Source organism: Protopterus annectens, chromosome 1.part1, assembly GCF_019279795.1.
Source record: "Protopterus annectens isolate FY-2018-M chromosome 1.part1, PAN1.0, whole genome shotgun sequence".
Lineage (NCBI taxonomy): Eukaryota > Metazoa > Chordata > Ceratodontiformes > Protopteridae > Protopterus > Protopterus annectens.
In genome coordinates, this window is record NC_056726.1 from 766179817 (window position 1) to 766196937 (window position 17121).

Here is a 17121-nt window from a genome sequence, read left to right on the forward strand (position 1 = left end):
TCTACCCATTTGTTATGACTGCAGATGCATCCTTGAAGGACATAGTACAGTTTTGTACCTACCATAAATGTAGATGTCCGAACAGGATAGCATCTGCAGTCAGGATTACCCACCCTCCTTCCCCTCTGTGGTACTCCTAGGGTATTTACCCTCCTTATAGCTAGCTGGGGGGGAGTCTCTTATGGTGTATTTATTTGTATATATGTACATACATGCTTATTTTTTGTGTTGCCTTCTACTATTTTGGAAACATTGGCATTTATCCAAAATTTAGCTTTCCAAGTGGGCAACTGGCATCTGGGGCAAGAAACACTGAGGAAAATGGCGTCGGCTGATGCCTTTATACCCGAAGTCCAGCAGAGATGACGTCGGGTGAAGTGCGACATCAGCCGAAGCCGGACCCAGACTTTGGAATCCGGCCGACCGAAGGGCTGCCTGACGACAGGACAACCCATTTGTTATGACTGCAGATGCTATCCTGTTCGGACATCTACATTTATGGTAGGTACAAAACTGTACTTTCTGAGCGTATCTGGGAGTTTCCTCCCAGGTTTCTAACATAGCTAAAGAAGGCCTTATGATTGTCTTTTGAGTCTTTAGCTATTTTTCTCTCAAAATTTGCTTTGGATGATTTTATGAGAGCTCTTAGCTTTTTACTTATAGTGATCAAAGGTGTCTTACCTTTTAAGGATTTTGCTCTATCTTGTAGTAGCTTCCTCCTTTTGTTGTAGAGTTTGTTTATGGCTGGGGTCCACCAGACTGGATGCTTGCCCTTGGTACAAAGAGTCTTTGTTTTGCTTGGGATTGCCTTATCCATGCAGTCCTGCAGGTGCTGGTAGAAGGTATTTGTAAGTGATTCAGCAGCTTGAGTACTGTTTTCCGCTGGCTCAGGGCCTTAAAGGAGACCACACTAGTCTTTAGAAGTGTGAAGTCGGCTTTCGAAGTTTTTACTGTGGTCTTTTTATTTCAGGTGGGGTGGGATGAGGACCTCCAGCAAGATTAGTTTGTGATCTGATCTCACCAGTGAGGGGTATACTTCAGGTGTTGAGCATTGTGCTCCCATGTTCGTGATGATGAGATCAAGTATGTTTTCTCCTCTTGTGGGATGGTGACTAGTTGTTCCATGGCATTTGAGTTTATGAATTCCAGGAACTTTTGGGCTAGGGTGTTTGGGCTTGAGTAGTGTTCCCAGTCTATATTAGGGTAATTGAAATCACCTAGTATGATGGTGTTTGGAGATACATTTATCCCCTCCAGTGTTTTCAGGAAAGCCATGTGAGGTTCCTGAGTTTGTGAGGGTGGCCTGTAACATGCTACAATTTGCAGAGCAGTCTTGCCTATGGTTAATTGCACCTGGATGGTCTCCGATGCATCGTGCGTTGCCACCAGTCTTGAGGTGTGGGTGTCCTTGATGAATATGGATACCCCCCCTCCTTTCTTGGTATTGTCCGGATTTTGGGGCCGGAACACATGGTATGAGGTAAAACCTGTTAGTGCTGGGGTGCTCTCAGGAGCCTTGAACCAGGTTACTGTCACAGCACAGACATCGATGTTCTCCATACTGAGAAGGGCCTCGAAAAGGTGCATTTTGAGATTTAGACTTCTGGCATTGAGCAGCATTACCCTTAGTTTTTTTTCTTTTTTGTGTTCTAGGGTGGTAGGTTTAGAATTTGAGCCTTGCCTAAAAAAGGCACTATGGGGGTGGCAAGAGCCTTTGCCAATATCCGAAGCCCAGGGGTGACAGGTGCAAGCTGTCCCTTTGCGGCAGCGTGGCTTGTCCAGCATGTCATCCCAGGCAGACAGACATTGGATCCCCTTTGAATGACACCAGAGTTTAAGCCAATTGTTAAAGCTGATCATCTTATCTATGTATTGTGGCATCATTCTTGGTGAAGGTAGGATACTGCTCAAGGTCAGGGTCATACCTGCCTGGGCTACATAATCAGAGAGCTCCTCAATGTCTCTTTTCATGTAGTCCAAGGAGGTACGTCTCAGGTCATTTACACCAGCGTGGACAATGACTGAGTCATATTTGTACCTGCTGTTGAGAGACCTGAGTGCTTGTGTTATGTGGCGGATTCTAGCGCCCGACAGGCAGCTTACTATAACTCTCTCCTTACTCAGTCTGGTGAGCGGGACGTCAGTGTGTCTGACTATGGAGTCACCAATGACTAGTGTGTCTGGAATTGTTTGGCCTTAAGGGCTGTGACTGTTTGACACCCTGACTGTGAGGTCTATGTGTTGCAGGTGTTGTGTTCTGAGGTGGTGGTTGTTTGGGTGTCTGCTTTGGTGGCCTCTGCTGTTTTGGTAGATTTCTGATCAGAGCCTCCGAGTATGTCTTTGTGTGTTTGTGTATGATTTGAGGTTGTGATGGTACTAAGTGAGACTGGGTCTATAGTGTGTGTGGTAACCTTCTCTTCCTGTCTGGTCTTGCCAGTCCTAAGTTGAGAGAGCTCAGCCTCCAGTTTGGCCGTATAGTTGCATCTCTCGCATGTATTTGTGTTTTGTGGGAGGAGGAGAGGGTTGTCTGTGTACATGAGGCAATTGTAACATTGCCTCAATATTGCCAGGTTCACCAGCTGTGCAGGAGAGGATACTAGCAACTGATCCCTCGACATGCTAGAAGGAATAGGCAAAAAACTTTAAAAAGAGATTCCGGGGGATGTGGGTGTCCGAGAAATGGGGTTCGCCTTTTTGGGGTACTATCTATAACAAGAGTGCTGTATCTCGGTGATGAGTACTGTAGGAGCAAGTGCTAGGTTTGACATACAGAATAGGCTACTCAGAGTCAGGTAGAGATGATCTATTTAGTTATAGGATATGCTGATTAGATCAGTAGTATAGTTCGAGGAAGGTAGTTTTAAGGGAAAATTTGAAGAGTGGACTTTAGGTAGCCCTAATAGTTTAAATCTGCTTAACGGCTGCCCTAGTGTAACGGTAGCAGCTCCGCTAAATCATCGCTAAACCTCGCAAATGCGCATTTAGCGTTTTTATATCAGGGGCTGAAAGAAGCTAGGAACTGGCCCAAAAACCAATAAACTACAAGTTGCTGGCTGAAACCTCACAAAACTGGACCAACAGGCAGCTCAATGCTTCCCACTCCCACTGGTAAGCAAGGGAACTTCCTCTCTTCCAAATTAGGTAAAGAATCAGTAACAGGAACTGCAAACAAAGTCCAGGGATCAGCAAGCTCTGAAACTGGACTATTCTAGCTCAGTAAGGCGGGAAAACAAGAGATATTTTTTTTTTTTTTTTTCAGAAAACAAGCAGAAACAGATACAGTAAACACTTATAAATGCTATAAATCGCTATCACAGCCTACACAAACAATTTGCAACAGTTACAGATTTTAAAAGTAACAAACTGAGAAACAAGTGCAATAACAGAATAAATGCAGAATAAACAATAACAATGTATTGGCAAGCAGGCGAAATACAGTTGCTAGATAAATAGAAGTGGAAAGCCACAAAAAAATATACTTAAATCAGGTAAAGTCGCTTTTTTAGCTCTCTGAAGCTTGGATTACTCTGCTGGCCACCACGAGGATCTGTGCTGAGGAGTTTTTCGGCTCCGATTTTGCTTACATTATGCTGTCGGATCCTCCGACTATGCAAATATCTAAAAAGCGCAAGGAAAAGGGCCAACACTCGTGGTCCACGGTTTCGGCCGAAACCGCGGTTAAGCCAACCGCGAGTGTCTCTGTTTCGGCTGAAACCGAGCAAGTGGTTCTTCCTTCAGCCGAAAACTTACCTCCTACCGAGGCCTCTTCCAACCTGGTGGAATCGGCTTCTGAAATCACTCCTGCTCTTACAGTTTCTCAGGAATTATCTGACACTATCCCCTTGGATATTTCTACCCCTGCACGTGGAGCTGCTAGGCCACCTGCATCCATGTCCATTAAGGCCTTTGCCAGGGCCAAAGCAGCTAAAACTACTAAATCTGTGCCTGCTAAGATCCCCTCTCACAGGCCTAGCTCTAGTTCACAAATGCTTAGTTTAGCAGAGGACCTCATTTCTTTACTCCGTGGATCCCAACCTCACCCAGACAGGGCCTCTCACCCACCTCCAGAGAAGAGGCCTAGAGCAGAGCCCCCTGAGCCTGTTTCGACAGATGATTCCTCTGATGATTGAGATAACACAAACTCTCCAGAGGCTCCTTTCTCCCTTTATGAAGACTCTGATGCTGAAGAGTCCATTCCTTCTGCCTCTCCGCCTGAGGAATTTTCCTTTGGGGAAACCTTGCATGCTATGAGGGAACAATTTCAGTGGCAGGGCCAGGATTTTTCAGACTCCAGAAAAAGGCTTAGAACCTTTCTGCATTTACCACAACATAGGCCTTTAGCCATACCTCCAGTTCTTCCTGTTGTAGATGATGCATTTAATGATGCTTGTACTGCTCCTGATTCTCTACCTCCGGCCCCTGCTAAGCCTGATAGGTACTACAGGGTCCCGGACACGCATTACCATTTGTATAAGGCTCCCTTTGCAGATCCCGAGACTATCTCCCAGGGTCCTAAGGCTGTAGCAGCTACCTCTGCCAAAAAAACCCTCCCCTCTGAAAGGGAATCCAGGTCCTTAGAGAGATGGGGTAAAAAAGTTTACACTTCTGCTACTCTTTCAGCTAGGGCCTTGAACTGTCAATTCCACATGATCCAGTATCATGAATTTATGCTAGACCAGTTAACCAAAAAACTGTCCTCGGATGAACCATTAGACAAAAAATCTGTTCAGGAAATGGTACATAACATTCAGCAAGTCAGTAACCATTCCTTAAAATGCGGCTATGATGCACTGGAGGCTTCCTTTAGATCAGCCATGACTGGCACAGTTATCAGAAGGCATGCGTGGTTAAAAGAGCAGGCCTTACCAGACCATGTCAAATCAAAACTACTAGATGCTCCCATGGACAAGATCAATTTGTTCGGCTCTCCTGCACAACAGGTGCTGATGAAGATGGAAGAGAAGGCAAAATCTGTCCAAACAGTGAAAGATTTCTTACAGGTCCAACCGCGAAGGTTTAGCAGGAATTGGGCCTCCAAGAATTGGACCTTAGCATACTCGTCCAAAGGACAGAGAGGCAGGAATAGGCGCTCAAGAGGCAGAAGCCAATCCAGGGGTGCCTACAGGGACGCCAGTGGCAGGGTAACAACCAGCGAGGTGCAGCCACAGACACAGCCACCACCACTACAGGACAATCACAGTGACTTGGCTCTAGCACCACCTACCAGGGAACAACTAGAAGCACCCTTGGGTGGAAAGCTAGCTTTATTTTCAGTAAACTGGCATTACATCACAAGAGACAAGTGGATTTTGCAGACAATAGACCAAGGTTACAGGTTTCACTTCCATACTCTACCAGGGAAGAGAGGAATGCCAAACCTACCTCCAAATCAAAAGGCAGAAGCTCTAAAACAAATAACTCAATTATTAAGGATGAGAGCTGTGGAAAAGGTACCATCTATGGAGCAAGGACAGGGATTTTACTCCAGGCTCTTCCTGGTACCAAGAAAAGAAAGCAAATGGAGACCTATTCTCGACCTGTCCGCTTTAAACACATTCCTCATTGTTCCAAAATTCAAAATGCTGACCTACAGCAGCTTCTTCCCATGCTGGGCAAGGAGTCTTGGCTGGTAACTCTAAGATCTCAAGGAGGCATATCTGCACGTCCACATACGACCAAATTGCAGAAGATACCTCAGATTTCTTGCAGGATCAGAGCATTATCAATTCTCAGCATTGCCCTTTGGCTTATCTACTGTGCCCAGTGTGTTCACGAAATGCCTGGCATCAGTAATTGCTCATTGCAGGCTTCAGGGAATCCAAATCTACCCTTACCTGGACGACTGCCTGATACAAGCGGACAACAAAAACAAGCTAGCAGAAGACTTGAAAAGGGTCATTTACCTACTACAAGCTCTGGGATACACAGTCATTATAAAAAAGTCAAGACTGATACCATCCCAAAGGATAACCTTTTTGGGTGCAGAGCTGGACACAACGAAACAAATGGCATTCCTAACAGTAGAAAAACAGGAGCAACTCCCTCTCTACTTCTTGGTATTAACAAAGCAGAATCATCTAACAGCAAGAAAAGTCCTGCAAGCCTTGGGTTTCATGGCATCCTGCATAATATTGGTTCCACATGCCAGACTGCATATGAGAAAGTTACAGTAGTACCTAAGGAATTTATGGTCTCAGCACAAGCACAGCCTAGAAACCCAAATTCCAATAATTCCATGCCTGAAGCTAGAATTCCAATGGTGGGCTCAGGCCTGTCAATCAAACAAAGGATTGCCTTTCCACAACACTCAACCAAGCCAAACCATCACAACGGACGCCTCAGACCTCGGTTGGGGGGCCCACATGCTGGACAAGTGCATTCAAGGTTTATGGACTCAAGACCAGCTGCACCTACACATAAATCAAAAGGAAATGCTGGCAGTAAAACTGGCAATTCAGGCATTCAGACCATTTCTTCGACCAAGGTCAACTGTTGATAAGGACAGACAACACCACAGTTATGTGGTACATCAACAAACAGGGAGGCACACATTCGTACCCTCTATGCCGGATGGCAATGGGCCTCTGGAATGTGGCCCTGAGCTACAACATTCAGTTACAAGCAATTTTTGTACCAGGAAAAGAAAACATTCTAGCAGACATGTTAAGCAGAACTACCACGGATGCCCACGAATGGATGCTGCATCCGGACATCTTCAAAACCATTACAAGAAAATGGGGGCTCCCACAAATAGACTTATTTGCATCCCCACGCAATCACCAACTAAAGAAATTCTGCACAAGGACGTACCACCCACTTGCTTGGAAGGTGGACTCCCTATCTTTCAGCTGGAAAAACCTGACAGCATATGCATTCCCACCACTTCCTTTGATGCACAAGGTGCTATTGAAGATCAAAGAGGACCGTCCAAGGATCATTCTGATAGCTCCAGCCTGGCCAAGGCAACATTGGTACCCATTACTGAGGAGCATGTCTCGGGAACAAATATGGCCTCTACCCCTTGTTCCCTTGCTGTTAACACAGAACAACTACAACACCCTGCATCCAAACCTGAAAACACTGCAGCTGACTGCCTGGAACATTGCATAAGAACAAATAACCCAAATTTATCCCAAAGGGTTAAAGACATTATCTTGGAGGCTCGCAGTCCCTCAACAAGAAAAAATTATTCAGCAAAATGGAAAAGATATTTCATTTGGAGTACTGCAAAAGGAGAAAATGTCACTGGTAAACATAGCCAACATCCTGGAATACTTGGCAGAGCTCTTCCACAAAGGCCTGTCCTATTCTTCCATCAAGATTCATGCATCAGCTATTTCAGCAGAATACGACTTGGATCCTCCAGTCTTCTCGTATCCTCTGCTCAGGCAGTTTCTGAGAGGAATTAAAAGTGTAAAACCACCTAGGAAGCCACCATTGCCAGCATGGGACTTTAACTTTGTGCTAGAAAAATTGACACTTCCTCCTTTCGAACCAGCAGCAACAGCTGAATTACAATACTTATCATGGAAAACTGCTTTCCTGTTGGCAATCACTTCAGCAAGAAGGGTATCTGAGCTACAGGCACTAATGGCAGTACAGCCCTTCCTGATCTTCCATCAAGATAGAGTATCCATGAGAACTAATCCTACTTTTATGCCTAAGGTGGTCTCCAGAGTATCTTTGAATCAGGCTGTCCACCTACCTACATTCTTCCCCAACCCACAGAACAGGGGAGAAAGACTGTTGCATACCTTGGATGTGCATAGACAATTACGCTACTACCTGGACAGGACCAAGGGCAATAGGAAAACTGACCAGCTACTGGTAGCATATGCAACAGGAATGGAAGGAAAAGCAATTTCAAAACAGACAATCTGTAAGTGGATAGGAAATTGCATTAGATTTTGTTACTCCTACCATGGAAACTCCAGAAAACATCAGGCCTCACTCTACAAGGGCTACATCCACTACCACAGCTTTTCTACGAGGAGTGGCTACCAAAGACATTTTAGAGGCTGCTACTTGGAGCTCCGTGCATACATTTGCCAAGCATTATAATTTACCTTTATACTCCAGATCCCAAGCAGGTTTTGCCACTGCTGTTTTGCAAGGGATCTTAACTACACCGTAATTTTATTTCTCCTCCCCCCCCAGTTTGGCTATGGTATTCTACCCATTTGTAAGGACTGCAGATGCATCCTTGAAGGACATAGTACAGTTTTGTACCTACCATAAATGTAGATGTCCTATAGGAATGCATCTGCAGTCAGGATTACCCACCCTCCTTCCCCTCTGTGGTACTCCTAGGGTATTTGCCCATCTTGTAGCTAGCTGGGGGAATCTATTATGGTGTATTTGTTTGTATATATGTACATACATGCTTATTTTTTGTTTGCTTTCTACTGTTTGGAATCATTTGCATTTATCCAAATTTAGCCTTCCTAGAGGGCACCTGGCATCTGGGGCAAGAAACACTGAGGAAAATGGCGTCGGCTGATGCCTTTATACCCGAATAACGGCAGCTATGACGTCGGGTGAAGTGCGACACCAGCCGAGGCCAGACCCAGACTTTGGAATCCGGCCGACCGAAGGGCTGCCTGACGACTGGACAACCCATTTGTAAGGACTGCAGATGCATTCCTATCGGACATCTACATTTATGGTAGGTACAAAACTGTACTTTTTGATTCTTGTTTTATGGCGATGTTTACTGACATGCCAATAAATACAAATGAAAAATCTTGAGCATACATATCTGCCTTTGTTTCTCTAAGATGAAGTTATAATGTCAGCCAGGAAAATGTTAGTTTATATGTAATTCGAATGAATTTGATGCACAGTGGATATTTGTTTTAAAATGTTTCGTCATGTATGTAACTAATAAAACCAGTTGGTGTCATCTTTAATAAATGAATGCTTTTTCTTTTCCCATAGCTAATGGAAGTGACTGGCAAGAATCAGGATGAATGTATAGTGGCACTACATGATTGTAATGGAGACTTAACCAGAGCAATAAATATCCTTTTAGAAGGAAATTCAGACACAGTAAGAACATGTTTTTTTATAAATATTTTATGTAACAGTGTTACCTAAAGGAGTATTGCATAATGATGACTGCTGTGTTGAGAAACTCATGTGTGGCAACTTGAAGTATGACAGTTGAAATGCTGCATTAGCTTTGATTTGAGAATTAGGATAGCAGCTTTAAGGAAGTAGCAGTAATTAACACGTTTAGCATTATAAATGAGCTCCACAACTGACCTTAGAAATGCACATTTTATTTTTGTTTCATTTTAATACATTTCATCTTAAAGACTGAGTTTTTTTGTTTAGTTATTTTATTTCTTCCTTAAAAATAATGTTAAAAGGTGCAAAGCTAACTTGTTCATTCATCTTCATGAATGTGAATGCTTTTTTGAATGAAAAGTGTGTTTTGCAGCCTTAATATAAAGTTTAAAAGATTATTTGTTAACACAGAAGACAAAATGTACTGAGCAGTGTTTTACAGCATGAATATTAATGGGCAGGCAGGAGGAACCAAGTCTCTTTGGGTTCCAGCTCTAATTATGCTGCATTAGCGTAGGTAGGTAATTGACAGTTGTGTAATTGCCAAACTGTTTAATCCCCACTTGACTTTGGGAGCAAGAGATATAGTTGGGAGCAGCAAGCATGGAGTCTGAGGTAGTCATTTTCTGTAGCTGTTTACTTGTGGAACAGGTACTGCAGTGATAACAGTGATGCTGTTACTGCCCCATGTTAGAGATGACCTGCTAAGCTCCTGGTCTGCACCGGAGATTGCACGGGTGTTAAGGTTTTCCACATCTACCCATTTCCTCCATGGGATGATGGCTGTCCTTCGTCTGCTCCACCTTAATCCTCATTCGTGAAGTAAAGTGAAGCAGAAACGCAGACGGATGCCCTGCCTTTGTGCCATTACGCTGGCCACTTTCAAAACACTTTAGGGATGCTGTTAATAAATTAATGACCAAGTTGAACACTTGCTTTAAAATTGCGGGGGGGGGGGGGGGATAAAAATGCGTCCTGGAAGAGATGCATTATATCATGCTGCTTATCAGCGTGCTTCTTCACTTCATTTCTTGTTTTGTAATAGACCACGACTAACCAACCCATTGCTTATTACTGTCTGAGTTGAGCATTGACGAGGACTGCTGTGAATAAATGATCACACGAGATTAAGGATTGAATCTTCAGGAATGTTTGCATGTTTATGTAAAGACAAAAAATACTGGCAAAACATTAGATGACTCTTGTGGATGATGCTTTCAGCGTGGATGTTACTGGTTGGGTGATGAAAGGATGTTCATGATTTGGCGGATTTGCTTTCTGATTGGAGATTTCAATTTTCAGGTAGGTAGTTATTTTTTGGGTGAGATTGCCAAAAGTAAATGTAAATTCACTTGCTTGTGAAAAAGAACTATGACTTGTCAGGTAGGGGCGTTGTCTGAGTTGAAAGTAGTTAAAATGTATAACATCCATTATGATTTGATTTTTTTGCAAATTCTCAGATTTACTTTATATACGTATTGATTTTTTTTTGATGGTTAGGGATTACAAAATGAAGGACAGTTGCATGATGGCAGCTAAGTTTACATCTTGTCTGGAAGAGATGGTACTTGTTAGAGAACCAGTTACACCATATTATTGTGGTCATTATTTCATTTGCTCACTGTCTGACACCCAAAGATGTACATAGTTAGAAGTGGTTAGTATAGATGGGTAGGCTGTGTGCAAGTTAGGTGACAATTTGCTTAATGACAGTCGAAACTACTGCTGAATACTTGCGCAAAACATGTTCAAATTACTGTACTGTTCTTTCATTTATGATCACACTTTGATATGCGTACACATTCATATGCAGAAACAACCACTAAGTGCTTCCTGGGGGTGAGCACAGTGGCATGCTGACATTTGCTACTTGTAGAAGTGAGGAGCAGATTTGTGTCTGCTCATTTCATGCCCCAGTTACAGGGTGTTTCTGGGTATGTGCATGGCAAGGATAACAAGACAACACTCCTAGCAGCAGTATGACACTGATCTGGGATACCTTGATCGCCATGCCGGTCCTGTCCCTTATCAGAATTGAGAGAGAGAAACTAGACTGAATAGGTGGACCCAGTAATCGAGGTAGAGAGACCAGGGTCTGCTGATATTCAAACTACAGGAGAAAGAGGGGAAAAAAAGAAAAACTTATAATGTTTGGCCAGGTTCAGCATTGAATCGCATTAAAAATCTTTATGGGTAGAATACCTGTTGTGTGTACATTTTGAAGTTGTATGTCTAGGCATAATTCTTTTGAAAGTTTTACTGTAATGTATGTGTGGCTGGCATATCATGTGTACATAGAAACTGAATGCATGGCGACCATCTGGAAGGAATAGTTAAGTCTAAAATGGACTTCTGTGTTTCTTCCTTTCTGGGAACTAGAAACAGTCAAAAATTCATCCTCATTTAAATGTATTCCTTGTAACATAATTACATATTCCAGATACTATATGTATTAATATTCTTTCACTTTCTCACTATATTCTTAGTCCATTTACAATCCTCATTTTTTCCTTCACCCCAGGCCCTTGTTAAACCACTTCTAGCTCTGAGCCAGTATTTTGCTAAATTATTGGGCTTAAAATATTTTTCTCATAATTTTGGTGCTGTCTGGTGAGGAGGGGGGAGCCTAGGCTGCTGGCATTGACCAAATTGCTCGATTCTGGAGACATTTCCATGCATTTTCTTTCTATTGCTCCACCCATTCTATTGTGTCTTGTACCTTACTTGCCCCACTTACTCTCTCTCGTGCACACACACACACACACTCACACTCACACACTCACACTCACACACACACACTCACACTCACACACACTCTCACACACACACTCACACACACACACTCACACACACTCACACACACACACACTCACACACTCACACACACACTCACACACACACACACTCACACACACACACTCACACACACACACTCTCACACACACACACTCTCACACACACACACTCTCACACACACACACTCTCACACACACACACACTCTTTCTCTGTCTTTGTTCCTTCCCTCTCCAACTAGATGAAAGGGAACAGGGGTAAGTATAATAGTTGTGGTCCTTCCCTAAAGTAGGCCATTTACCAAAATTCCACTCCATGAGAAGGAGACAATTCTCAGGTAAAACTACCTAGACTTCACACTTCTTACTTTGCTTTCTTGATGTGGTTATATGTGAATTTTCATTGCATAATTGGCTTAACCTGATCTGTTCTACTCCAAATCTCAGATTGTTTTTGGACACTTACCCTCCAGGAGACGGCTGTCAGACTTCGCTCTCCTACCCCCTTACAAATGCCTTTATTTCAACTTTGTAAGACCAACAAAGGAAAATCAAGCCACAGTCCAGTCTCAAAAAACAGCAGACACTCAAAATAAAACTGAAATTAAGCTTTAATATGTTCGCTAAGTGTTCTCACAATGTCTCATTGCTTCATCAGACCATACTAAAAATAAAACAAGTGTACATTTAAACATGATCCAGCCAATCAGATATACACTAAACTAATGCATATAAACTTAACCCTCAACTTTTAGAATGGTTTAAATGAGACCATCATTTAACCCACTGCCCTATCAGCACACATCCTTATGATCCTTTTAGCTTCAACAGATTCAGTAAGGGCTTTTATGTCACCCTTTCAGTCACACTCAAATAGCACATCCACTACCATGAATTTGAATGAATGACTAGTACCACTTTCACTGACATTTTTAGCCATTGCATTATTAGGGGAAGAAATCTGCATATGATATAAATGCTCTCTTGTGTAACTTCAATTCCCTACCTAAATAAAACACCCTGCACACCTGGCAAACTGCCAGGTATACCACATGTTTAGTGCTACAGGCAACTATAATTCTAAGCTCTCCAAAGTCTCACAAGATGAAATGAAAGCACATATCGAACATATTAAATCTAAATTCCAGTTTTATGTGAGTGTGCTGTTTTTTTAGGCTGGACTGTGCCTTGGTTTTTCTTTGTTGGCTGTACATATTTACGCATCTGCATACTTTTCTAAGGCATTCCAACACCCTAGGAACAGCTTGTTTTATGTTGTCTTTTATATCAACTTTAATCACATCCCCACCAATCCACCATTGAAAACGTCACACTACCACTCAACCAGAGACAAATTGCAGAATCCTATCGCTAAGCTACTCCTACAGTTAAAAGCAATCATACCAGAATACTGTATTTAGAAGCACCAACAAAGTAATAAAAGCCAATTTTATCTTGTCTTGCACTCTCAATGGAATTGCATCCTACCACTTAACCATCCAGTATTTGCATTCCCTTAAACTGTTAACAGCTGCTTAACTCCTTGGTGTGATCTTCTGTATTTTACAGTCTCCAAACACCCAAGTAAATCTTGTAATACTGCAGTCACTAATCCTATCACCCTCACAAAGTTATTTCCCTCCAACAGTCATTTTTCTCTATTCTCATTAATTTACTCATTCGATATCCATATACTAATTGATGGACATTGTTTTTACCTTGTCTCTATCTGAAGATATAACTCTAAAAATAGCGAACACTCTTTTTTATCAAACGTAAAAATGCAAAACCTTAAAATGCCGAAGGAACAGATCAGTGAATTTTTTCCCAGGGAAGAAATTCGCTGATCAAAAAGGAAAAAAAAAAAAAAAAGCAACAGCCCATCGACCCCCCCCCCCCCCCCTGGGGAAAAAAAACTGTTCCGTGCCTTCTACATTTTCAAGTTTCGCATTTTAAAGTTTGATTATAAGAACGTTTGCTAATTTTAAGTGTTTGCTCTTCTGATAGTAACTTGTATTTACCTAGCCCTTAACCAGACTGCCCACACTGCGTCACTGCTCCCCTACCCCCCCCATTCTAACTCTCGTATCCTAGTTGATCCAATGTACACACCCCAACAGCATAAACATACAAAACTGTCATACCATGACACCTACTGTATCATCTCTCCATGTATGTGTATATTCAAGTACACTTGCCAAAAACAGCAGTGATTCCTAGTTTATAATCACTCTAGGCCTAAACCCAAACAAAGCTGTACCAACAGTATATGTACATGTCAATTAAAATTAAACTGTGGCATTCATCCAGATTCTGACCCAACTCATCCTACTCCCACATAAGGGAATGGTCGTTGAATTGGTAGGATCTTCACCCAAACTAATCCTCAGCCATCTCTGGTCTCAATTCACGTTTTGTCAGTATACAAAGCATTTATAGTAAACTCCCTGAACTGCATGCCTGAATGACTGCTCAGTTGCCTAGATGTCCTCGTATTCACTGAAAAATGTCTACTGCATGAAGCAAACATATGGAGACAATTGCTTCTGGGTAACAGGACTCAAAAATCACAACTAAAAAATGGCCATCGTAGGGGTCTGTCTTACCCCCAAGTAGTAATGATACTGTATTTAAAGATCTCTTCTGTTGGATCTCTGCTCAAATCCCGTACAAAACTAAGTGTCCAGCTTTACAGATTCATCCAACTAATCTATTCCAGCTAGGTACATAAAATCCACTGCCAGACGGTCCACTTTAGGACTAGGGCTGGGGACATTCTGCCAAGTGAATATCTCAATATATCACTCCTAAAAAATATATCCCTGGCAGAAGCTGTGTCCCATCATATTGGAAAACCGTTCATCTCTCCCTTTCACAAAGGAGGTACATCTGCTGAACTTTCAAATTACAGACCAATAACGATACTTTCACCCTTATCAAAAGTACTAGAGAAATATAACTCTCCTGTACACAAAACATGGTTTTAGATCCCATTATGTGCTAAACTTCATTACAACCGTAAATGCTCAAAGAAATTAAGGTTACCTAGTTTCAGTACTGTTGTGCCCCTTCTGAAATCTCTTCTAAAACTCTCTTGCATATGCCTAGCTAAACCCCCCTTATATTGGTTTCATAGTTATGCATGAAATAAAGCACCAGACATAAGATGGCAAACTGACTTCTCCTTTGTTCTGCATAAAAGTAGGAATTCCACAAGGATCAATTCTAGGCCCCATACTTTTTGGACTCTTGAATAAAGACCTTCATACACCTGCTAAATTTACTACTGTAGTAGAATATGCAGATTCCACACAGGTTTACTAGTATAAAACAATGGAAAAAGTACAAGTCCTCGCACATGAATCATTCTCCTCTGTTGTGTTATAGTTAAATAGCTTCTAGCTCCCTCCCTCTGCCACAAAATCCTAATACTCTCCTACCAAACACTTGTGTAAATAGAGGGCATCTTTTGTCTTGTTCTCCACCAACAACACCGGGATTAAACAAGTAATCCAGGCAAAACTGTTAGGTGTCATCCTAGCTGAGCAGTTGAAACTGTAAAACTAGACCTCCTATCACAAGCTGTATTTAAAAAAAAAAAAAAAAAAAAAAAATGGATTCCTGTGTACAGTAAACTGTTAACCTGCACCCATAGTGTTTGGTAGTAGATGCTGGATAACTGTAGATGTTCTTCATCTCACATTGCTGCAGTCCTAACACTTGGGTAGTCCGCTGTCCCAGTCGGCCCGAATACCAAAGTATAAGGCTGACGTCGGTCAAGGCGCATTAGTCTGACGTCAGGACGTCCGGGTACAAATGCGCATGACCGACGTCATATCCTCAGTCTTTTTTGCCGCATGGTCCGATGCAGAAGCAATTTTGCGAGTGCAGGTTGGCGTTCTGAAATTTTCTGAAGTCGGAGTTTCAGACCGAATCAAAGTTGGTTAAGTACCCCGTTGGGGAATATTTTGGTTTTTTCTTGCCTCAGTATTTTACCGGATGTCAGAAAAAGTGAGTAACTGTATTTCTTGTGGGAAACAGATACCTCATAGGGATTACCATACTTTGTGTATACCTTGCTTAGGGCCTGAGCACGACGTTGGATGTCGATCTTGTGCTAGATTTAACAAACGCACTATAAAGAGAAGATTAGATTGTGCCAGGTTAGTTTTTGGGAAGCGTTGTAATTATAAAATGCCGTCGGATGCTCCGGCCGCTTCTTCTAAAAAGCGCAAGGATAAAGCAGCAAAGCCTAGGTTGGAAGAACCGTCTGTCCCGGACGTCGGTTCTTTAGTGGGCTCGGTGGAGCCGGAGGTTCTGCCAGAAGTGCCTTTGGATTCTCAGGGAGAGACTTTACTGTTACAAGATGTTTCCTCTCAGGAGGTAGGCCAGGCTGAAGGGGCTTCTCAGGTAGCTGTTCTCCCCTCCCTTCCTAAGGTGGTTAGGCCCTCCCCTTCTGTTTCCAAGGCTTCTTCGAGAGGCAGGCCAGGATTAACTTCAGTGGGGTCTCCCTAGTACTTCAGGGTCTCTGCCTAAGAAACATATGCTTAAAATGGCTGAAGATTTGATTACTATGATTAGAGGTTCTATGCCCCCTCCTGATAAGAGGCCTAGGGTGGAACCTGAGCTTGAGAGTTTTGAGCAGTGTTCGGAGGCTTCTGAGTCTTCGGCTGAAGACTTGCAGGAATATCCTCCTTATTCTGATTCTGATGTAGATGATTCTACTCCTTCGGCTTCTCCTCCTGAGGATTTTTCTTTTTCAGAGACTCTTCATTCCATGAGAGAGCATTTTAAATGGGAAGGTCAAGATTTCTCGGATTCCAGGAAAAGGCTTAGGGAATTTTTGTTTCTACCCCAGCATAGGCCTTTAGCTATTCCTCCTGTTCTGGATGTGGTTGAAGATGTTTTTGCAGAGGCTTCCCTGAACCCTGATTCTTTGCCTCCTGCCCCAGTTAAACCGGATAGGTATTATAGGGTGCCTGAAGCATAAGTATCTTTTAAGAGTCCTAGGGCAGACCCAGAAACTGTTTCTCAGGGCCCAAAAGGTGTTAAGGCTTCTGTTGTTAAAAATCCTGTTCCTCCTGATAAAGAGGCAAGGGCTTTGGATAGATGGGGAAAGAAGGTGTACACTTCTTCCACTTTAGCCATGAGGGCTTTGAATTGCCAGTTTCACATGTTAAAATACCAAAATTATCTCCTTTCTCAATTGAAGTCTAAGGTAGATGCTCTGGCGGAAGGTATTGAGTGTAAAGAGTTACA

General features: G+C 42.7%; 1 protein-coding gene across 1 annotated transcript in view; it reads left to right on the forward strand.

The window, feature by feature from the left end:
• Positions 1-17121, forward strand: part of UBAP2 (ubiquitin associated protein 2) — a 2620504-nt gene that overhangs the window by 240089 nt on the left and 2363294 nt on the right. Inside the window, exon 3 of the mRNA XM_044087268.1 lies at positions 8938-9048. Coding sequence (XP_043943203.1) covers positions 8938-9048 — 111 coding nt within the window. The remainder of the gene's footprint in view (positions 1-8937; positions 9049-17121) is intronic.